At 50.6% G+C, this 15,902-nt stretch overlaps 1 protein-coding gene across 1 annotated transcript in view; it reads right to left on the reverse strand.

Moving 5' to 3' along the window:
• Positions 1-15,427, reverse strand: part of LRRC47 (leucine rich repeat containing 47) — a 31,215-nt gene extending 15,788 nt beyond the window's left edge. Inside the window, exon 1 of the mRNA XM_038747282.1 lies at positions 14,774-15,427. Within this exon, the coding sequence (XP_038603210.1) occupies positions 14,774-15,427 (654 nt within the window). The remainder of the gene's footprint in view (positions 1-14,773) is intronic.
• Positions 15,428-15,902: the final 475 nt, after the last annotated feature.

Raw genomic sequence — 15,902 nt, forward strand, 5'->3', positions numbered from 1 at the left:
CCCTGACTCCTTTTTTGGTAGGCATTTTGTATGGGCCAAGACACCGTACAAAGCGCTGGGGTGCCTCCAAGCCAATCGGTTTGGGCACAGTCCGAGCCTCACGTGGAGTTCCTAGTCTTAACCGTAGCTTATAAAGCATCGGCCTGGGAGTCGGAAGGTCGTGGGTTCTCATCCTGGCTCCACCCCTTGTCTGCTGGGTGATATTGGGCAAGCCACTTCACCTCTCTAGGCCTCAGTTCCCCCATCTGTAAAATGGGGACTGAGATCTGTGAGTCCCCCGTGGGACAGGGACTGTGTCCAACCCAAGCAAAAACTCCTCACCCTGGGCTTCAAGGCTGTCCATCCCCTCGCCCCCTCCTACCTCACCTCCCTTCTCTCCTTCTGCAGCCCAGCCCGCACCCTCCACTCCTCTGCCGCTAATCTCCTCACCGTTAGGCCTCGTTCTCGCCTGTCCCGCCATCAACCCCCCCGCCCCCGTCCTCCCCCTGGCCCGAAATGCCCTCCCTCCACCCATCCGCCTAGCTAGCTCTCTTCCTCCCTTCAAAGCCCTACTGAGAGCTCACCTCCTCCAGGAGGCCTTCCCAGACTGAGCCCCTTTTTCCTCTCCTCCTCCCCATCCCCCCTGCCCTACCTCTTCCCCTCCCCACAGCACCTGTATATATGTTTGTACAGATTTATCACTATTTATTTTACTTGTACATACTTGCTATTCTATTTATTTTGTTAATGATGTGCATCTAGCTTTATTTCTATTTATTCTGACGCCTCAACACTCGTCCACATGTTTTTTTTTGTTGTCTGTCTCCCCCTTCTCGACTGTGAGCCCGCTGTTGGGTAGGGACCGTCTCTATATGCTGCCAACTTGGACTTCCCAAGCGCTTAGTACAGTGGTCTGCACACAGTAAGCGCGCAATAAATACAATTGAATGAATGAATGAATTTACTTGTATCCGCCCAGGCACTTAGTACAGTGCCTGGCATTCATTCATTCATTCATTCAATCATATTTACTAAGTGCTTACTGTGTGCAGAACACTGTACTGAGCGCTTGGAAAGTACAATTCAGCAACATAGTAAGTGCTTAACAAATACCACAATTATTATTAACAACCCTCCTTTCCCATATAAGGCGAGGCCCAGAGAAATGAGGTGCCTTGCCCAGGACATCCCAGCAGAGCCGTGCCCAGGGGGAAGCTGGAATCAGAATGCATGTCCGGCTGATGATAATAATAATGATGGTGGTATTTGTTAAGCGCTTACTCTGTGCCAAGCACTGCTCTGGATAAGGATTGTCGCTATCTGCTGCCAAATTTTACTTTCCAAGCGCTTAGTACAGTGCAGTGCACCCAAGAAGCGCTCAACAGTTAACTTCTCTGTGCCTCAGTTACCTCATCTGTAAAATGGGGATTAAGACTGTGAGCCCCCCCGTGGGACAACCTGATCACCTTGTAACCTCCCCAGTGCTTAGAACAGTGCTTTGCACATAGTAAGCGCTTAATAAGATGCCATTTTAAAAATACGATTGAATGAATGAATGAATGAATGAATACAAGGTTATCCGGTTGTCCCACGTGGGGCTCCCGGTCTCAATCCCCATTTTCCGGAATAGCCTATTGTTGGGTAGGGATCGTGTCTCTCTGTTGCCGAATTGGGCTTTCCAAGCGCTTAGTGCAGTGCTTTGCCCCCAGGAAATGCTCAATCAATACGATCGATCGAATGAATGAATGAAGGTAATAATAATGGTATTTGTTAAGTGCTTACTATGTGCTGAGCACTGTTCTAGGCGCTGGGGGAGACACAGGGTCATCAGGTTGTCCCACGTACGGCACACAGTCTCAATCCCCATTTTCCAGATGAGGTCACTGAGGCACAGAAAATAATATTTGTTGAGTGCTTACTATGTGCCGAGCACTGTTCTAAGCGCTGGGGTAGATAGAGGGTCATCAGGCTCTCCCACTTGGAGCTCACAGTCTCAACCCCCATTTTCCAGATGAGGCCACTGAGGCACAGGGAATAATAATGATGGCATTTGTTAAGCGCTTACTGTGTGCTAAGCACCGCTCTAAGCGCCGGGGGAGATACGAGGTGATCAGGCTGTCCCACGCGGGGCTCACAGTCTTCATCCCCACTTGACGGATGAGGGAACTGAGGCCCCGAGAAGTGAAGTGCCTTGCCCAAAGTCAGACAGCTGAGCAGTGGCGGAGACGAGATTAAGCACGGCTCAGTGGAAAGAGCCCGGGCTTGGGAGTCAGAGGTCATGAGTTCAAATCCCAGCTCCGCGCCTGTCAGCTGTGTGACTGTAGGCAAGTCACTTCACTTCTCTGGGCCTCAGTTCCCTCATCAAGTCAAATGGGGATGAAGACTGTGAGCCCCACATGGGACAACCTGATCCCCTTGAAACCTCCCCAGCACTTAGAACAGTGCTTTGCATAGAGTAAGCGCTTAATAAATGCCCTTATTAGTATTATTATTACTGTTCTCTGTGCCTCAGTTCCCTCATCTGTCAAATGGGGATGAGGCCCGTGAGCCCCACGTGGGCCAACCTGCTGCCCCTGAATCCTCGCCGGCGCTGAGAACAGCGCTTGAGACCTAGTAAGCGCTTAAACGCCATCATCATGCATTCAATCGTACTGACTGAGCGCTTACTGTGTGCAGAGCACTGTACTAAGCGCTTGGGAAGTACAAGTTGGCAACATGGAGAGACGGTCCCTACCCAACAACGGGCTCACAGTGTAGAAGGGGGAAGACAGCCAACAAAACAAAACATGTGGACAGGTGTCAAGTCATCAGAATAAACAGAAGTAAAGCTACATCCACATTAACAAAATAAATAGAATAGTAAATACGGACAAATAGAGTAATAAATCTGTACAAATGAAGCAGCGTGGCTCAGTGAAAAGGGCGCGAGCTTTCGAGTCAGAGGTCATGAGTTCAAATCCCGGCTCCTCCAATTGTCAGCTGTGTGACTTTGGGCAAGTCACTTCACTTCTCTGGGCCTCAGTTCCCTCATCTGTCAAATGGGGATGAAGACTGTGAGACCCCCCCCCCGTGGGACAACAGGATCACTCTGTCACCTCCCCAGCGCTTAGAACGGTGTTTTGCACGTAGTAAGCGCTTAATAAATGCCATCATCATCATTATTATTATTACATATACAGGTGCTGTGGGGAGGGGAAGGAGGTAGGGCCGGGGGGGATGGGGAGGGGGAGAGGAAGGAGGGGGCTCAGTCTGGGAAGGCCTCCTGGAGGAGGTGAGCTCTCAGGAGGGCTTAGAAGGGAATCATCATCAGTGTGGCTCAGTGGAAAGAGCATGGGCCTTGGAGTCAGAAGTCTTGGGTTCAAATCCTGGCTCCGCCAACTGTCAGCTGGGTGACTTTGGGCAAGTCACTTCACTTCTCTGGGCCTCAGTTACCTCGTCTGTAAAATGGGGATTAAAATTGTGTGAGCCCCCCGTGGGACAACCTGATCACCTTGTAACCTCCCCAGCGCTTAGAACAGTGCTTTGCACATAGTAAGTGCTTAATAAATGCCATCATTATTAGTAAGCGCTTAACGAATGCCATCACTATTATTATTATTATTATTATTATGGGGATGAAATCACATGGGCCAACCTGATGACCCTGAATCCTCCCCGGTACTGAGAACAGCACTTGGCATCTCATAAACACTTAAATGCCATCATTATTATTATTATTATTCTCGGTGCCTCAGTTCCCTCATCTGTCAAATGGGGATGAAGACCGTGAGCCCCACGTGCGACAACCTGATCACCTTGAATCCTCCCCGGCGCTCAGGACAGCGCTTGGCACCTAGTAAGCGTTTAAACGCCATCATTATTATTGTGGGGATGAAGACACGTGGGACAACCTGATGACCCTGAATCCTCCCCAGCGCTCAGAACAGCGCTTGACACCTAGTAAGCCCTAAACAAATGCCATCATCATCATCATTATTATGGGGATGAAGACACATGGGCCAACCTGATGACCCTTGGCACCTGGCAAACACTTAACGAACGCCGTCATTATTAGTAAGCGCTTAAACACCATCATTCCCCCTCCCCACTCCATCCCCCTGCACCTTACCTGCTTCCCCTCCCCACAGCACCTGTATATATGTACATATGTTTGTACAGATTTATTACTCTATTTATTTTACTTGTACATATTTATTCTATTTACTTCGTTAATCTGTTTTGTTTCGTTGTCTGTCTCCCCATTCTAGACTGTGAGCCTGCTTTCGGGTAGGGACCGTCTCTATATGTTGCCGACTTGGACTTCCCAAGCGCTTAGTGCAGTACTCTGCACACAGTAAGCGCTCAATAAATACGACTGAATGAATGAATGCAGCTTTACTTCTATTTATTCTGACGACTTGACACCTGACCACATGTTGTTTTGTTGTCTGTCTCCCCACTCTGGACTGTGAGCCCGTTGTTGGGTAGGGACCTCTCTATATGTTCCTGACTTGTGTTTCCCAAGCGCTTAGTACAGTGCTCTGCATACAGTAAGCGCTCAATAAATACGATTGAATGAATGAATCTAGGTTTACTTCTATTTATTCTGATGACTTGACACCTGACCACATGCTTTGTTTTGTTGTCTGTCTCCCCCCTCAAGACTGTGAGCCCGCTATCGGGTAGGGACCGTCTCTATCTGTTGCCGACTTGTCCTTCCCAAGCGCTTAGTCCAGTTCTATGCACACAATAAGTGCTCAATCAATACGATTGAATGAATGACCCTGAATCCTCCCCAGCAGTCAGAACAGCGCTTGGCACCTAGTAAGTGCTTAAACGCCATCATCATTAGTAAGTGCTTAAGAAATACCATCATTATTAGTAATAATAATAATAATAATGATGGCATTTATTAAGCGCTTACTATGTGCCAAGCACTGTTCTAAGAGCTGGGGAGGTTATCAGGTGATCAGGTTGTCCCACATGGGGCTCACACGTGGCTCAGTGGAAAGAGCCTGGGCTTTGGAGTCAGAGGTCATGGGTTCAAATCCCAGCTCCGCCAATTGGCAGCTGTGTGACTTTGGGCAAGTCACTTCACTTCTCTGGGCCTCAGTTCCCTCATCTGGAAAATGGGGATTAAGACTGTGAGCCCCACGTGGGACAACCTCATCACCTTGTATCCCCCCAGTGCTTAGAACAGTGCTTTGCACATTCATTCATTCAATCATATTGATTGAGCGCTTACTGTGTGCAGAGCACTGTACTAAGCGCTTGGGAAGTCCAAGTTGGCAACATATAGAGACGGTCCCTACCCAACAGCGGGCTCACAGTCTAGAAGCACAGAGTAAGTGCTTTACAAATACCATCATTATTATTATTATTATTATTCAGTCTTTCTAGACTGTGAGCCCGCTGTTGGGTAGGAACCGTCTCTATAGGTTGCCAACTTGCACTTCCCAAGTGCTTAGTACAGTGCTCTGCACATAGTAAGTGCTCAATAAATATGAATGAATATTATTATGAATCCCCATTTTCCAGATGAGGTAACTAGAAACTCCTCACCCTGGGCTTCAAGGCTGTCCATCCCCTCGCCCCCTCCTACCTCACCTCCCTTCTCTCCTTCTCCAGCCCAGCCCGAACCCTCCGCTCCTCTGCCGCTAATCTCCTCCCCGTGCCTCGTTCTCACCTCTCCCACCATCGACCCCCGGCCCACGTCCTCCCCCGGGCCCGGAATGGCCTCCCTCTGCCCCTCCGCCAAGCTCTCTCTCTTCCTCCCTTCAAGGCCCTACTGAGAGCTCACCTCCTCCAGGAGGCCTTCCCACACTGAGCCCCTTCCTTCCTCTTCCCCTCGTCCCCCTCTCCACCCCCCCGCCTTACCTCCTTCCCTTCCCCACAGCACCTGTACATATGTGTATATGTTTGTACATATTTATTACTCTATTTATTTTACTTGGACAGATTCTATTTATCTTATTTTGTTAATATGTTTCGTTTTGTTGTCTGTCTCCTGCTTCTAGACTGTGAGCCTGCTGTTGGGTAGGGACCGTCTCTAGACGTTGCCAACTTGGAATTCGCAAGCGCTTAGTACAGTGCTCTGCACACAGTAAGTACTCAATAAATAGGATTGAATGAATGAATGAATGAAAGGCCCAGAGAAGTGAAGTGACTTGCCCAAAGTCACCCAGCGGACAAGTGGCGGGGCCGGGATTCGAACCCACGACCTCTGACTCCCAAGCCCGTGCTCTTTCCACCGAGCCACGCTGCTTGTCAAGTAAGTGCTTAAGTGGCTCGGTGGAAAGAGCCCGGGCTTTGGAGTCAGAGGTCATGGGTTCAAAACTTGGCTCCGCCAACTGTCAGCTGGGTGACTCTAGGCAAGTCTTCACTTCTCTGGGCCTCAGGTCCCTCATCTGTAAAATGGGGATTAAAACTGTGAGTCCCCCGTGGGACAACCTGCTCACCTTATAACCTCTTCCTCCCTTCAAAGCCCTACTGAGAGCTCACCGCCTCCAGGAGGCCTTCCCAGACTGAGCCCCCTCCTTCCTCTCCCCCTCTCCATTCCCCCGTCTTACCTCCTTCCCTTCCCCACAGCACCTGGATATATGTATATATGTTTGTACGTATTACTCTATTTTACTTGTACATATTCTATTTATTTTATTTTGTTAATATGTTTTGTTTTGTTGTCTGTCTCCCTCTTCTAGACTGTGAGCCCAACGTTGGGTAGGGACAGAATCTATATGTTGCCATCTTGTACTTCCCAAGCGCTTAATACAGAGCTCTGCACACAGTAAGCGCTCAATACAATTGAATGAATGAATAAAATGGGGGTTAAGCCTGTGAGCCCCATGTGGGACAACCTGATTACCTTGTATCTACCCAGTGCTTAGAACAGTGCTTGACACATAGTAAGCGCTTAACATATACCAAAATTATTATTATTATTCTCTGGGCCTCAGTGACCTCACCTGTAAAAGGGGGATTCATTCATTCATTCATTCATTCAATCGCATTTATTGAGCGCTTACTGTGTGCAGAGCACTGTACTAAGTGCTTGGGAAGTACAAGTTGGCACTAACAGAGTGCAGAGCACTGTACTAAATGCCTGGGAGAGTATGATAAAAAAAACCCCTAACATTCATTCAATCGTATTTGGTCATTCCTTCATTCATTCAATCGTATTTATTGAGCGCTTACTGTGTGCAGAGCTCTGTATTAAGCGCTTGGGAAGTACAAGATGGCAACATATAGATTCTGTCCCTACCCAACGTTGGGCTCACAGTCTAGAAGAGGGAGACAGACAACAAAACAAAACATATTAACAAAATAAAATAAATAGAATATGTACAAGTAAAATAGAGTAATAAATCTGTACAAACATATATATATATATATATATATACAGGTGATGTGGGGAGGGGAAGGAGGTAAGGAGGGGGGATGGGGAGGGGGGATGGAGGGGGGATGGGGAGGGGGGATGGAGGGGGCTATTGAGCGCTTACTGTGTGCAGAGCACTGGACTAAGCGCTTGGGAAGTACAAGTTGGCACTAACAGAGTGCAGAGCACTGTACTAAATGCCTGGGAGAGTATGATAAAAAAAAAACCCTAACATTCATTCAATCGTATTTGTTCATTCCTTCATTCATTCAATCGTATTTATTGAGCACTTACTGTGTGCAGAGCACTGTACTAAGTGCTTGGGAAGTACAAGTTGGCAACATATAGATTCGGTCCCTACCCAACAGCGGGCTCACAGTCTAGAAGAGGGAGACGGACAACAAAACAAAACGTATTAACAAAATAAAATAAATAGAATATGTACAAGTAAAATAGAGTAATAAATCTGTACAAACATATATATATACAGGTGATGTGGGGAGGGGAAGGAGGTAAGGAGGGGGGATGGGGGGGATGGAGGGAGTTATTGAGCGCTTACTGTGTGCAGAGCACTGGACTAAGCGCTTGGGAAGTACAAGTTGGCACTAACAGAGTGCAGAGCACTGTACTAAATGCCTGAGAGAGTATGATTAAAAAAACACCTAACACTCATTCATTCATTCATTCAATCGTATTTATTGAGCGCTTACTGTGTGCAGAGCACTGAACGGGGATGAAGACTGTGAGCCGCCCGTGGGACAGCCTCATCGCCTCGTAACCTCCCCGGCGCTTAGAACAGTGCTTGGCACAGGGTAAGTGCTTGATAAACGCTGTCTTTTCCCGGGGAGGCACGCTGCTTCTGTAGTAAGCGCCTAAGTAACGGCGTCATTATGATGGCTTAGAGACTAAGAAGCAGCGTGGCTCAGTGGAAAGAGCTCGGGCTTTGGAGTCAGAGGTCACGGGTTCGAATCCCAGCTCCGCCACATGTCTGCTGTGTGACCTTGGGCAAGTCACTTAACTTCTCTGAGCCTCAGTTACCTCATCTGTCAAATGGGGATGAAGACTGTGAGGGGCCCGTGGGACCACCTGATCACCTTGTAACCCCCCCCCCCAGCACTTTGAACAGCGCATTACACACAGTAAGCGCTTAATAAATGCCATCATTATTATTATTGGGAAGCAGCGTGGCTCAGTGGAAAGAGCACGGGCTTTGGAGTCAGAGGCCGTGGGTTCAAATCCCGGCCTCGCCACTTAATAATAATAATAATAATGGCATTTATTAAGCGCTTACTATGTGCAAAGCACTGTTCTAAGCGCTGGGGAGGTTACAAGGTGATCAGGTTGTCCCACAGGGGGCTCACAGTCTTAATCCCCATTTTCCAGATGAGGTCACTGAGGCACAGGGAAGTGAAGTGACTTGCCCAAAGTCACCCAGCTGACAGTTGGCGGAGTGGGAATTTGAACCCCTGACCTCTGACTCCAAAGCCCGGGCTCTTTCCACTGAGCCACGCTGTGTGACTTTGGGCAAGTCACTTCACTTCTCTGGGCCTCAGTTCCCTCATCTGCAAAATGGGGATGAAGACTGTGAGCCCCTCGTGGGACCACGAGCTGATTACCTCGTACCTACCCCAGCGCTTGGAACAGTGCACTGCACGTAATAAGCACTTAATAAATGCCATCATCATAGTTATCGGGAAGCAGCGTGGCCCAGTGGAAAGAGCCCGGGCTTTGGAGTCAGAGGTCATGGGTTCAAATCCTGACTCCGTCAACTGTCAGCAGTGTGACTTTGGGCAAGTCACTTCACTTCTCCGTGCCTGTTACCTCATCTGTAAAATGGGGATTAAAGCTGTGAGCCCCCCGTGGGACCACGTGATCACCTTGTATCTACCCCAGAGCTTGGAACGGTGCTTTGCACATAGTAAGCGCTTAACAAATACCATCATGATTATTATTTGGGCCAGTCCCTTCACTTTTCTGGGCCTCAGTTCCCTCATCTGCAAAATGGGGATGAAGACTGTGAGCCCCTCGTGGGACAACCTGATTACCCTGTACCTACCCCAGCGCTTAGAGCAGTGCTTTGCACATAGTAAGCGCTTCACACATACCATCATTACTATTATTCGGTCAAGTCGCTTCACTTCTCTGGGCCTCAGTTCCCTCATGTGGAAAATGGGGATGAAGACTGTGAGCCCGCTGTGGGACCACCTGATCACCTTGTACGTACCCCAAAGCCTGGAACAGTGCTTTGCACATAGAAAGAGCTTCACAAATACCATCACTATTATCATTTGGGCCAGTCACTTCACTTCTCTGGGCCTCAGTTCCCTCATCTGCAAAACGGGGATGGAGACTGTGAGACCACCTCATCAGCTTGTACGTACCCCATTGCTTGGAACAGTGCTTTGCACATAGTAAGTGCTTTACAAATACCATTATTCAGGCAAGTTGCTTCACTTCTCTGGGCCTCAGTTCCCTCATCTGGAAAATGGGGATGAGGACTGTGATCCCATTGTGGGACCACCTGATCACCTTGTATGTACCCCAGCGCCTGGAACGGTGCTTTGCACATAGTAAGCGCTTCACAAATACCATCATCACTATTACTCGGGCCAGTCGCTTCACTTCTCTGTGCCTCAGTTTCCTCATCCGTCAAACAGGGGTGAAGACTTGTGAGCCTGTCGTGGGCCCACCTATCACCTTGTAACCTCCCCAGCGCTTGGAACGGTGCTTTGCACATAGGAAGTGCTTCACAAATACCATCGTTACTATTACTCGGGCCAGTCGCTTCACTTTTCTGGGCCTCAGCTTCCTCATCCGTCATATGGAGATGAAGACTTGTGAGCCCGTCGTGGGACCACCTCATCAGCTTGTATGTACCCCAATGCTTGGAACAGTGCTTTGCATATAGTAAGTGCTTAACAAATACCATCATTATTATTATTTTGAAAAGTTGCTTCACTTCTCTAGGCTTCACAAATACCATCATCACCATCACTGGGGCAAGTCGCTTCACTTCTCTGGGCTTCACAAATACCATCATTACCATTACTGGGGCAAGTCGCTTCACTTCTCTGGGCTTCACAAATACCATCATGACTATTACTGGGGCAAGTCGCTTCACTTTTCTGGGCTTCACAAATACCATCATGACTATTACAGGGGCAAGTTGCTTCACCTCTCTGGGCTTCACAAATACCATCATGGCTATTATAGGGGCAAGTCGCTTCACCTCTCTGGGCTTCACAAATACCATCATGACTATTACAGAGGCAAGTCGCTTCACCTCTCTGGGCTTCACAAATACCATCATGACTATTACCGGGGCAAGTCGCTTCACTTCGCTGGGCTTCAGTTCCCTCATGTGGAAAATGGGGATGAAGACTGTGAGCCCCCCGTGGGACCACCCGATCACTCTATTTATTTTACTTGGACATATTTACTATTCTATTTATTTTGTTAATGATGGGCACCTAGCTTTAATTCTATTTGTTCTGACGTCTTGACACCTGTCCACATGTTTGGTTTTGTTGTCCGTCTCCCCCTTCTAGACTGTGAGCCCATTGTTGGGTGGGGACCGTCTCTACATGTTGCCAACTTGTACTTCCCAAGCGCTTAGTACAGTGCTCTGCACACCGCAAGCGCTCAATAAACACGATTGAATGAACGAATGAATAAAGAGAATGGAACGAATGAACGAAAGCAAACGATTTAAAAAAGCAAAAAGAAAACCTGCTTAGAGAAAACGCTGCTTGTTTTCTTTTCCCACTTCAGGTGATGATAATAGTAGGAACATTAATAATAACAGTCGTGGTATTTAAGCGCTTACTGTTTGCCAGGCACTGTACTAAGGGCTGCTTTTTTGTCTGTCTTCTAGCCTTCCCAGACTGAGCCCCTTCCTTCCTCTCCTCCTCGTCCCCCTCTCCATCCCCCTCATCTTTTAGGGGCCGTCTCTGTATGTTGCCAATTTGTACTTCCCAAGCGCTTAGTGCGGTGCTCTGCACCCAGTAAGCGCTCAATAAATACGATTGATGATGACGACCTTGGATGTACCCCGGCGCTTGGAACAGTGCTTTGCACATAGTAAGCGCTTCACAAATACCATCATCACTATTACTCGGGCCAGTCGCTTCACTTCTCTGTGCCTCAGTTCCCTCATCCGTCAAACGGGGGGTGAAGACTGTGAGTCCATCGTGGGACCACCTCATCACGCTGTGCCTTGGAACAGTGCTTGGTACATGGTAAGCGCTTCACAAATACCATCGTTACTACTACTCGGGCCAGTGGCTTCACCTCTCTGTGCCTCAGTTCCCTCATCCGTCAAATGGGGGTGAAGACTTGTGAGCCCGTTGTGGGCCCACCTCATCACCTTGTAACCTCCCTAGCGTTTGGAACAGTGCTTAGCACATAGTAAGCGCTTCACAAATACCACCGTTACTATTACTCGGGCCAGTCGCTTCACTTTTCCGGGCCTCAGTTCCCTCATCCGTCAAACGGGGATGAAGACTTGTGAGCCCGTCGTGGGCCCACCTGATCACCTTGTAACCTCCCCAGCGCTTGGAACAGTGCTTTGCACATAGTAAGCGCTTAACAAATACCATCACTACTATTACTCGGGCCAGTCGCTTCACTTCTCTGGGCCTCAGTTCCCTCATCCGTAAAACAGGGATTAAGACTGTGAGCCCCCCGTGGGGCAACCTGATCACCTTGTAACCTCCCCAGCGCTTGGAACGGTGCTTTGCACATAGTAAGCGCTTCACAAATACCATCATTACTATTACTCGGGCCAGTCGCTTCACTTCTCTGTGCCTCAGCTCCCTCATCCGTCAAATGGGGGTGAAGACTTGTGAGTCCGTCGTGGGCCCACCTCATCACCTTGTAACCTCCCTAGCGTTTGGAACAGTGCTTAGCACATAGTAAGCGCTTCACAAATACCACCGTTACTATTACTCGGGCCAGTCGCTTCACTTCTCTGTGCCTCAGCTCCCTCATCCGTCAAACGGGGATGAAGACTTGTGAGCCCGTCGTGGGCCCACCTGATCACCTTGTAACCTCCCCAGCGCTTGGAACAGTGCTTTGCACATAGTAAGTGCTTCACAAATACCATCACTACTATTACTCGGGCCAGTCGCTTCACTTCTCTGGGCCTCAGTTCCCTCATCTGTAAAACAGGGATTAAGACTGTGAGCCCCCCGTGGGACAACCTGATCACCTTGTAACCTCCCCAGCGCTTGGAACGGTGCTTGGCACATAGTAAGCGCTTCACAAATACCATCATTACTATTACTCGGGCCAGTCGCTTCACTTCTCTGTGCCTCAGCTCCCTCATCCGTCAAATGGGGGTGAAGACTGTGAGTCCGTCGTGGGACCACCTCATCACGCTGTACCTTGGAACGGTGCTTGGCACATAGTAAACGCTTCACAAACACCACCGTTACTATTACTCGGGCCAGTCGCTTCACTTTTCCGGGCCTCAGCTCCCTCATCCGTCAAACGGGGATGAAGACTTGTGAGCCCGTCGTGGGACCACCTGATCACCTTGCAACCTCCCCAGCGCTTGGTACAGCGCTTTGCACATAGTAAGCGCTTCACAAATACCATCGTTACTATTACTCGGGCCAGTTGCTTCACTTTTTCCTGCGCCTCAGCTCCCTCATCCGTCAAATGGGGGTGAAGACTTGTGAGCCCGTCGTGGGCCCACCTCATCACCTTGTAACCTCCCCAGCGCTTGGAACGGTGCTTTGCACATAGTAAGCGCTTCACAAATACCATCGCTACTATTACTCGGGCCAGTCGCCTCACTTTTTTCTGTGCCTCAGCTCCCTCATCCGTCAAACGGGGGTGAAGGCTGTGAGTCCGTCGTGGGACCACCTCATCACTCTGTACCTTGGAACAGTGCTTGGCACATGGTAAGCGCTTCACAAACACCACCGTTACTATTACTCGGGCCAGTCGCTTCACTTTTCCGGGCCTCAGCTCCCTCATCCATCAAACGGGGATGAAGACTTGTGAGCCCGTCGTGGGCCCACCTCATCACCTTGTAACGTCCCTAGCACTTGGAACAGTGCTTGGCACATAGTAAGCGCTTCACAAATACCATCGTTACTATTACTTGGGCCAGTCGCTTCACTTTTCTGGGTCCCAGCTCCCTCATCTGTCAAATGGGGGTGAAGACTTGTGGGCCCACCTCATCACCTTGTAACCTCCCTAGCGTTTGGAACAGTGCTTTGCACATAGTAAGCGCTTCACAAATACCATCGCTACTATTACTCGGGCCAGTCGCCTCACTTTTTTCTGTGCCTCAGCTCCCTCATCCATCAAACGGGGGTGAAGACTGTGAGTCCGTCGTGGGACCACCTCATCACCTTGTAACCTCCCCAGCGCTTGGAAAAGTGCTTAGCACATAGTAAGCGCTTCACAAATACCATCGTTACTATTACTCGGGCCAGTCGCTTCACTTCTCTGTGCCTCGGCTCCCTCATCCGTCAAACGGGGGTGAAGACTGTGAGCCCATCGTGGGCCCACCTCATCACCTTGTAACCTCCCTAGCGTTTGGAACAGTGCTTTTTACATAGTAAGCCCTTCACAAATATCACCGTTACTATTACTCGGGCCAGCCGCTTCACTTTTTTTCTGGGCCTCAGCTCCCTCATCCGTCAAACGGGGGTGAAGACTTGTGAGCCCGTTGTGGGACCACCTCATCACACTATATGTACCCCAGCGCTTGGAACAGTGCTTTGCGCATAGTAAGCGCTTCACAAATACCATCGTTACTATTACTCGGGCCAGTCGCTTCACTTCTCTGTGCCTCAGTTTCCTCATCCGTCAAATGGGGGTGAAGACTTGTGAGCCCGTCGTGGGCCCACCTCATCACCTTGTAACCTCCCCAGCGCTTGGAACGGTGCTTTGAACATAGTAAGCCCTTCACACATACCATCGTTACTATTACTCGGGCAAGTCGCTTCACTTTTCCGTGCCTCAGCTCCCTCATCCGTCAAACGGGGATGAAGACTGTGAGTCCGTCGTGGGACCACCTCATCACGCTGTACCTTGGAACAGTGCTTGGCACATAGTAAGCACTTCACAAATACCATCATTACTATTATTCGGGCCAGTCGCTTCACTTCTCTGGGCCGCAGCTCCCTCATCCGTCAAATGGGGGTGAAGACTTGTGAGCCCGTTGTGGGACCACCCGATCACACTATATGCACCCCAGCGCTTGGAACAGTGCTTGGCACATAGTAAGCGCTTCACAAATACCATCGTTACTATTACTCGGGCCAGTCGCTTCACTTCTCTGGGCCTCAGTTCCCTCATCCGTCAAACGGGGGGTGAAGACTGTGAGTCCGTCGTGGGGCCCCCTCATCACGCTGGGCCTTGGCACAGTGCTGGGCACGTAGTGAGCGCGCCCCCCCCCGCCCCCCGCCCCGGCCCCCCCCGGACCTTGAGCGCGGGCAGTCGGGCGAGGGCGGGCGCGACGTCGGCGATGCGGTTGTGGCTGGCGTCCAGGCGGGCGAGCAGGGGCAGCGCCCCGGGGGGGCAGAGGGCGTCGGGCAGGGCGGCCAGCCGGTTGTGGGGGAGCAGCAGGCTGTGGAGGCGCGGGGCGACGCCGAGGCCCAGCCCGGAGGGCAGCGCGCTCAGACGGTTGCGGCTCAGGTCCAGGCTGACCAGCTGCGGCAGGGCGGGGCAGGAGGAGGACGGAGGGTCGCCGTCGTCGTCGGGGCCCAGGCTGAGGCCCTCCAGCTGGTTGTCCGACAGGTCGAGGAGGGTGAGGTGGGTCAGGCCCCCCAGGCCGGGCCCCAGCGCCGGCCCCAGCCGGTTGCGGCGCAGGACGAGGCTCCGCAGGTGGGGGAGGGCGCGGGCCAGGCCCGGCCCCGCCGCCCGCAGCTCCCCGCAGCCGCTCACCTCCAGGTGCTGCAGCCAGCGAAGGCGCAGCAGGCGCGGCGGCAGGCGGCCCCCCGACGCCCGCACCCGCCCCGCCGCGGCGGACCCCGACACCACCAGTTCCCGCCGCCGCTCACGCTCCGCCACCTCCACCTCCGCCCACTCCTCCTCCTCCTCCGCCTCCTCCTCCTCCTCCACGGGCAGGGCCGCCATGACGAACCGAGGCCTGGCCCCACCTGGCCAACTAAGCCACTTCCGGGAAGAAGGCCCTCGCTTCCGGCCGCCCCTCAGACCCGCTCCCGACGCCATTACTGAGGAGGATGACTCAGCCAGTCAGTCAGTCAGTCAGTCAGTCACTCAATCGTATCGATTGAGTGCAGACTGTGAGCCCACTATTGAGTAGGGACCGTCTCCATGTGTTGCCAATTTGTCCTTCCCAAGCGCTTAGTCCAGTGCTCTGCACACAGGAAGCGCTCGATCAATTGTACATATTTATTACTCTATTTATTCTACTTGTACATATCTATTCTAGTCATTTTATTTTGTGAGCTCTCGATCAATTGTACATATTTATTACTCTATTTATTTATTTATTCTACTTGTACATATCTATTCTATTCATTTTATTTTGTTAGTATGTTTGGTTTTGTTCTCCGTCTCCCCCATTTAGACTGTGAGCCCACTGTTG

This window comes from Tachyglossus aculeatus, chromosome 5 (assembly GCF_015852505.1).
Source record: "Tachyglossus aculeatus isolate mTacAcu1 chromosome 5, mTacAcu1.pri, whole genome shotgun sequence".
Taxonomy (NCBI): Eukaryota; Metazoa; Chordata; class Mammalia; order Monotremata; family Tachyglossidae; genus Tachyglossus; species Tachyglossus aculeatus.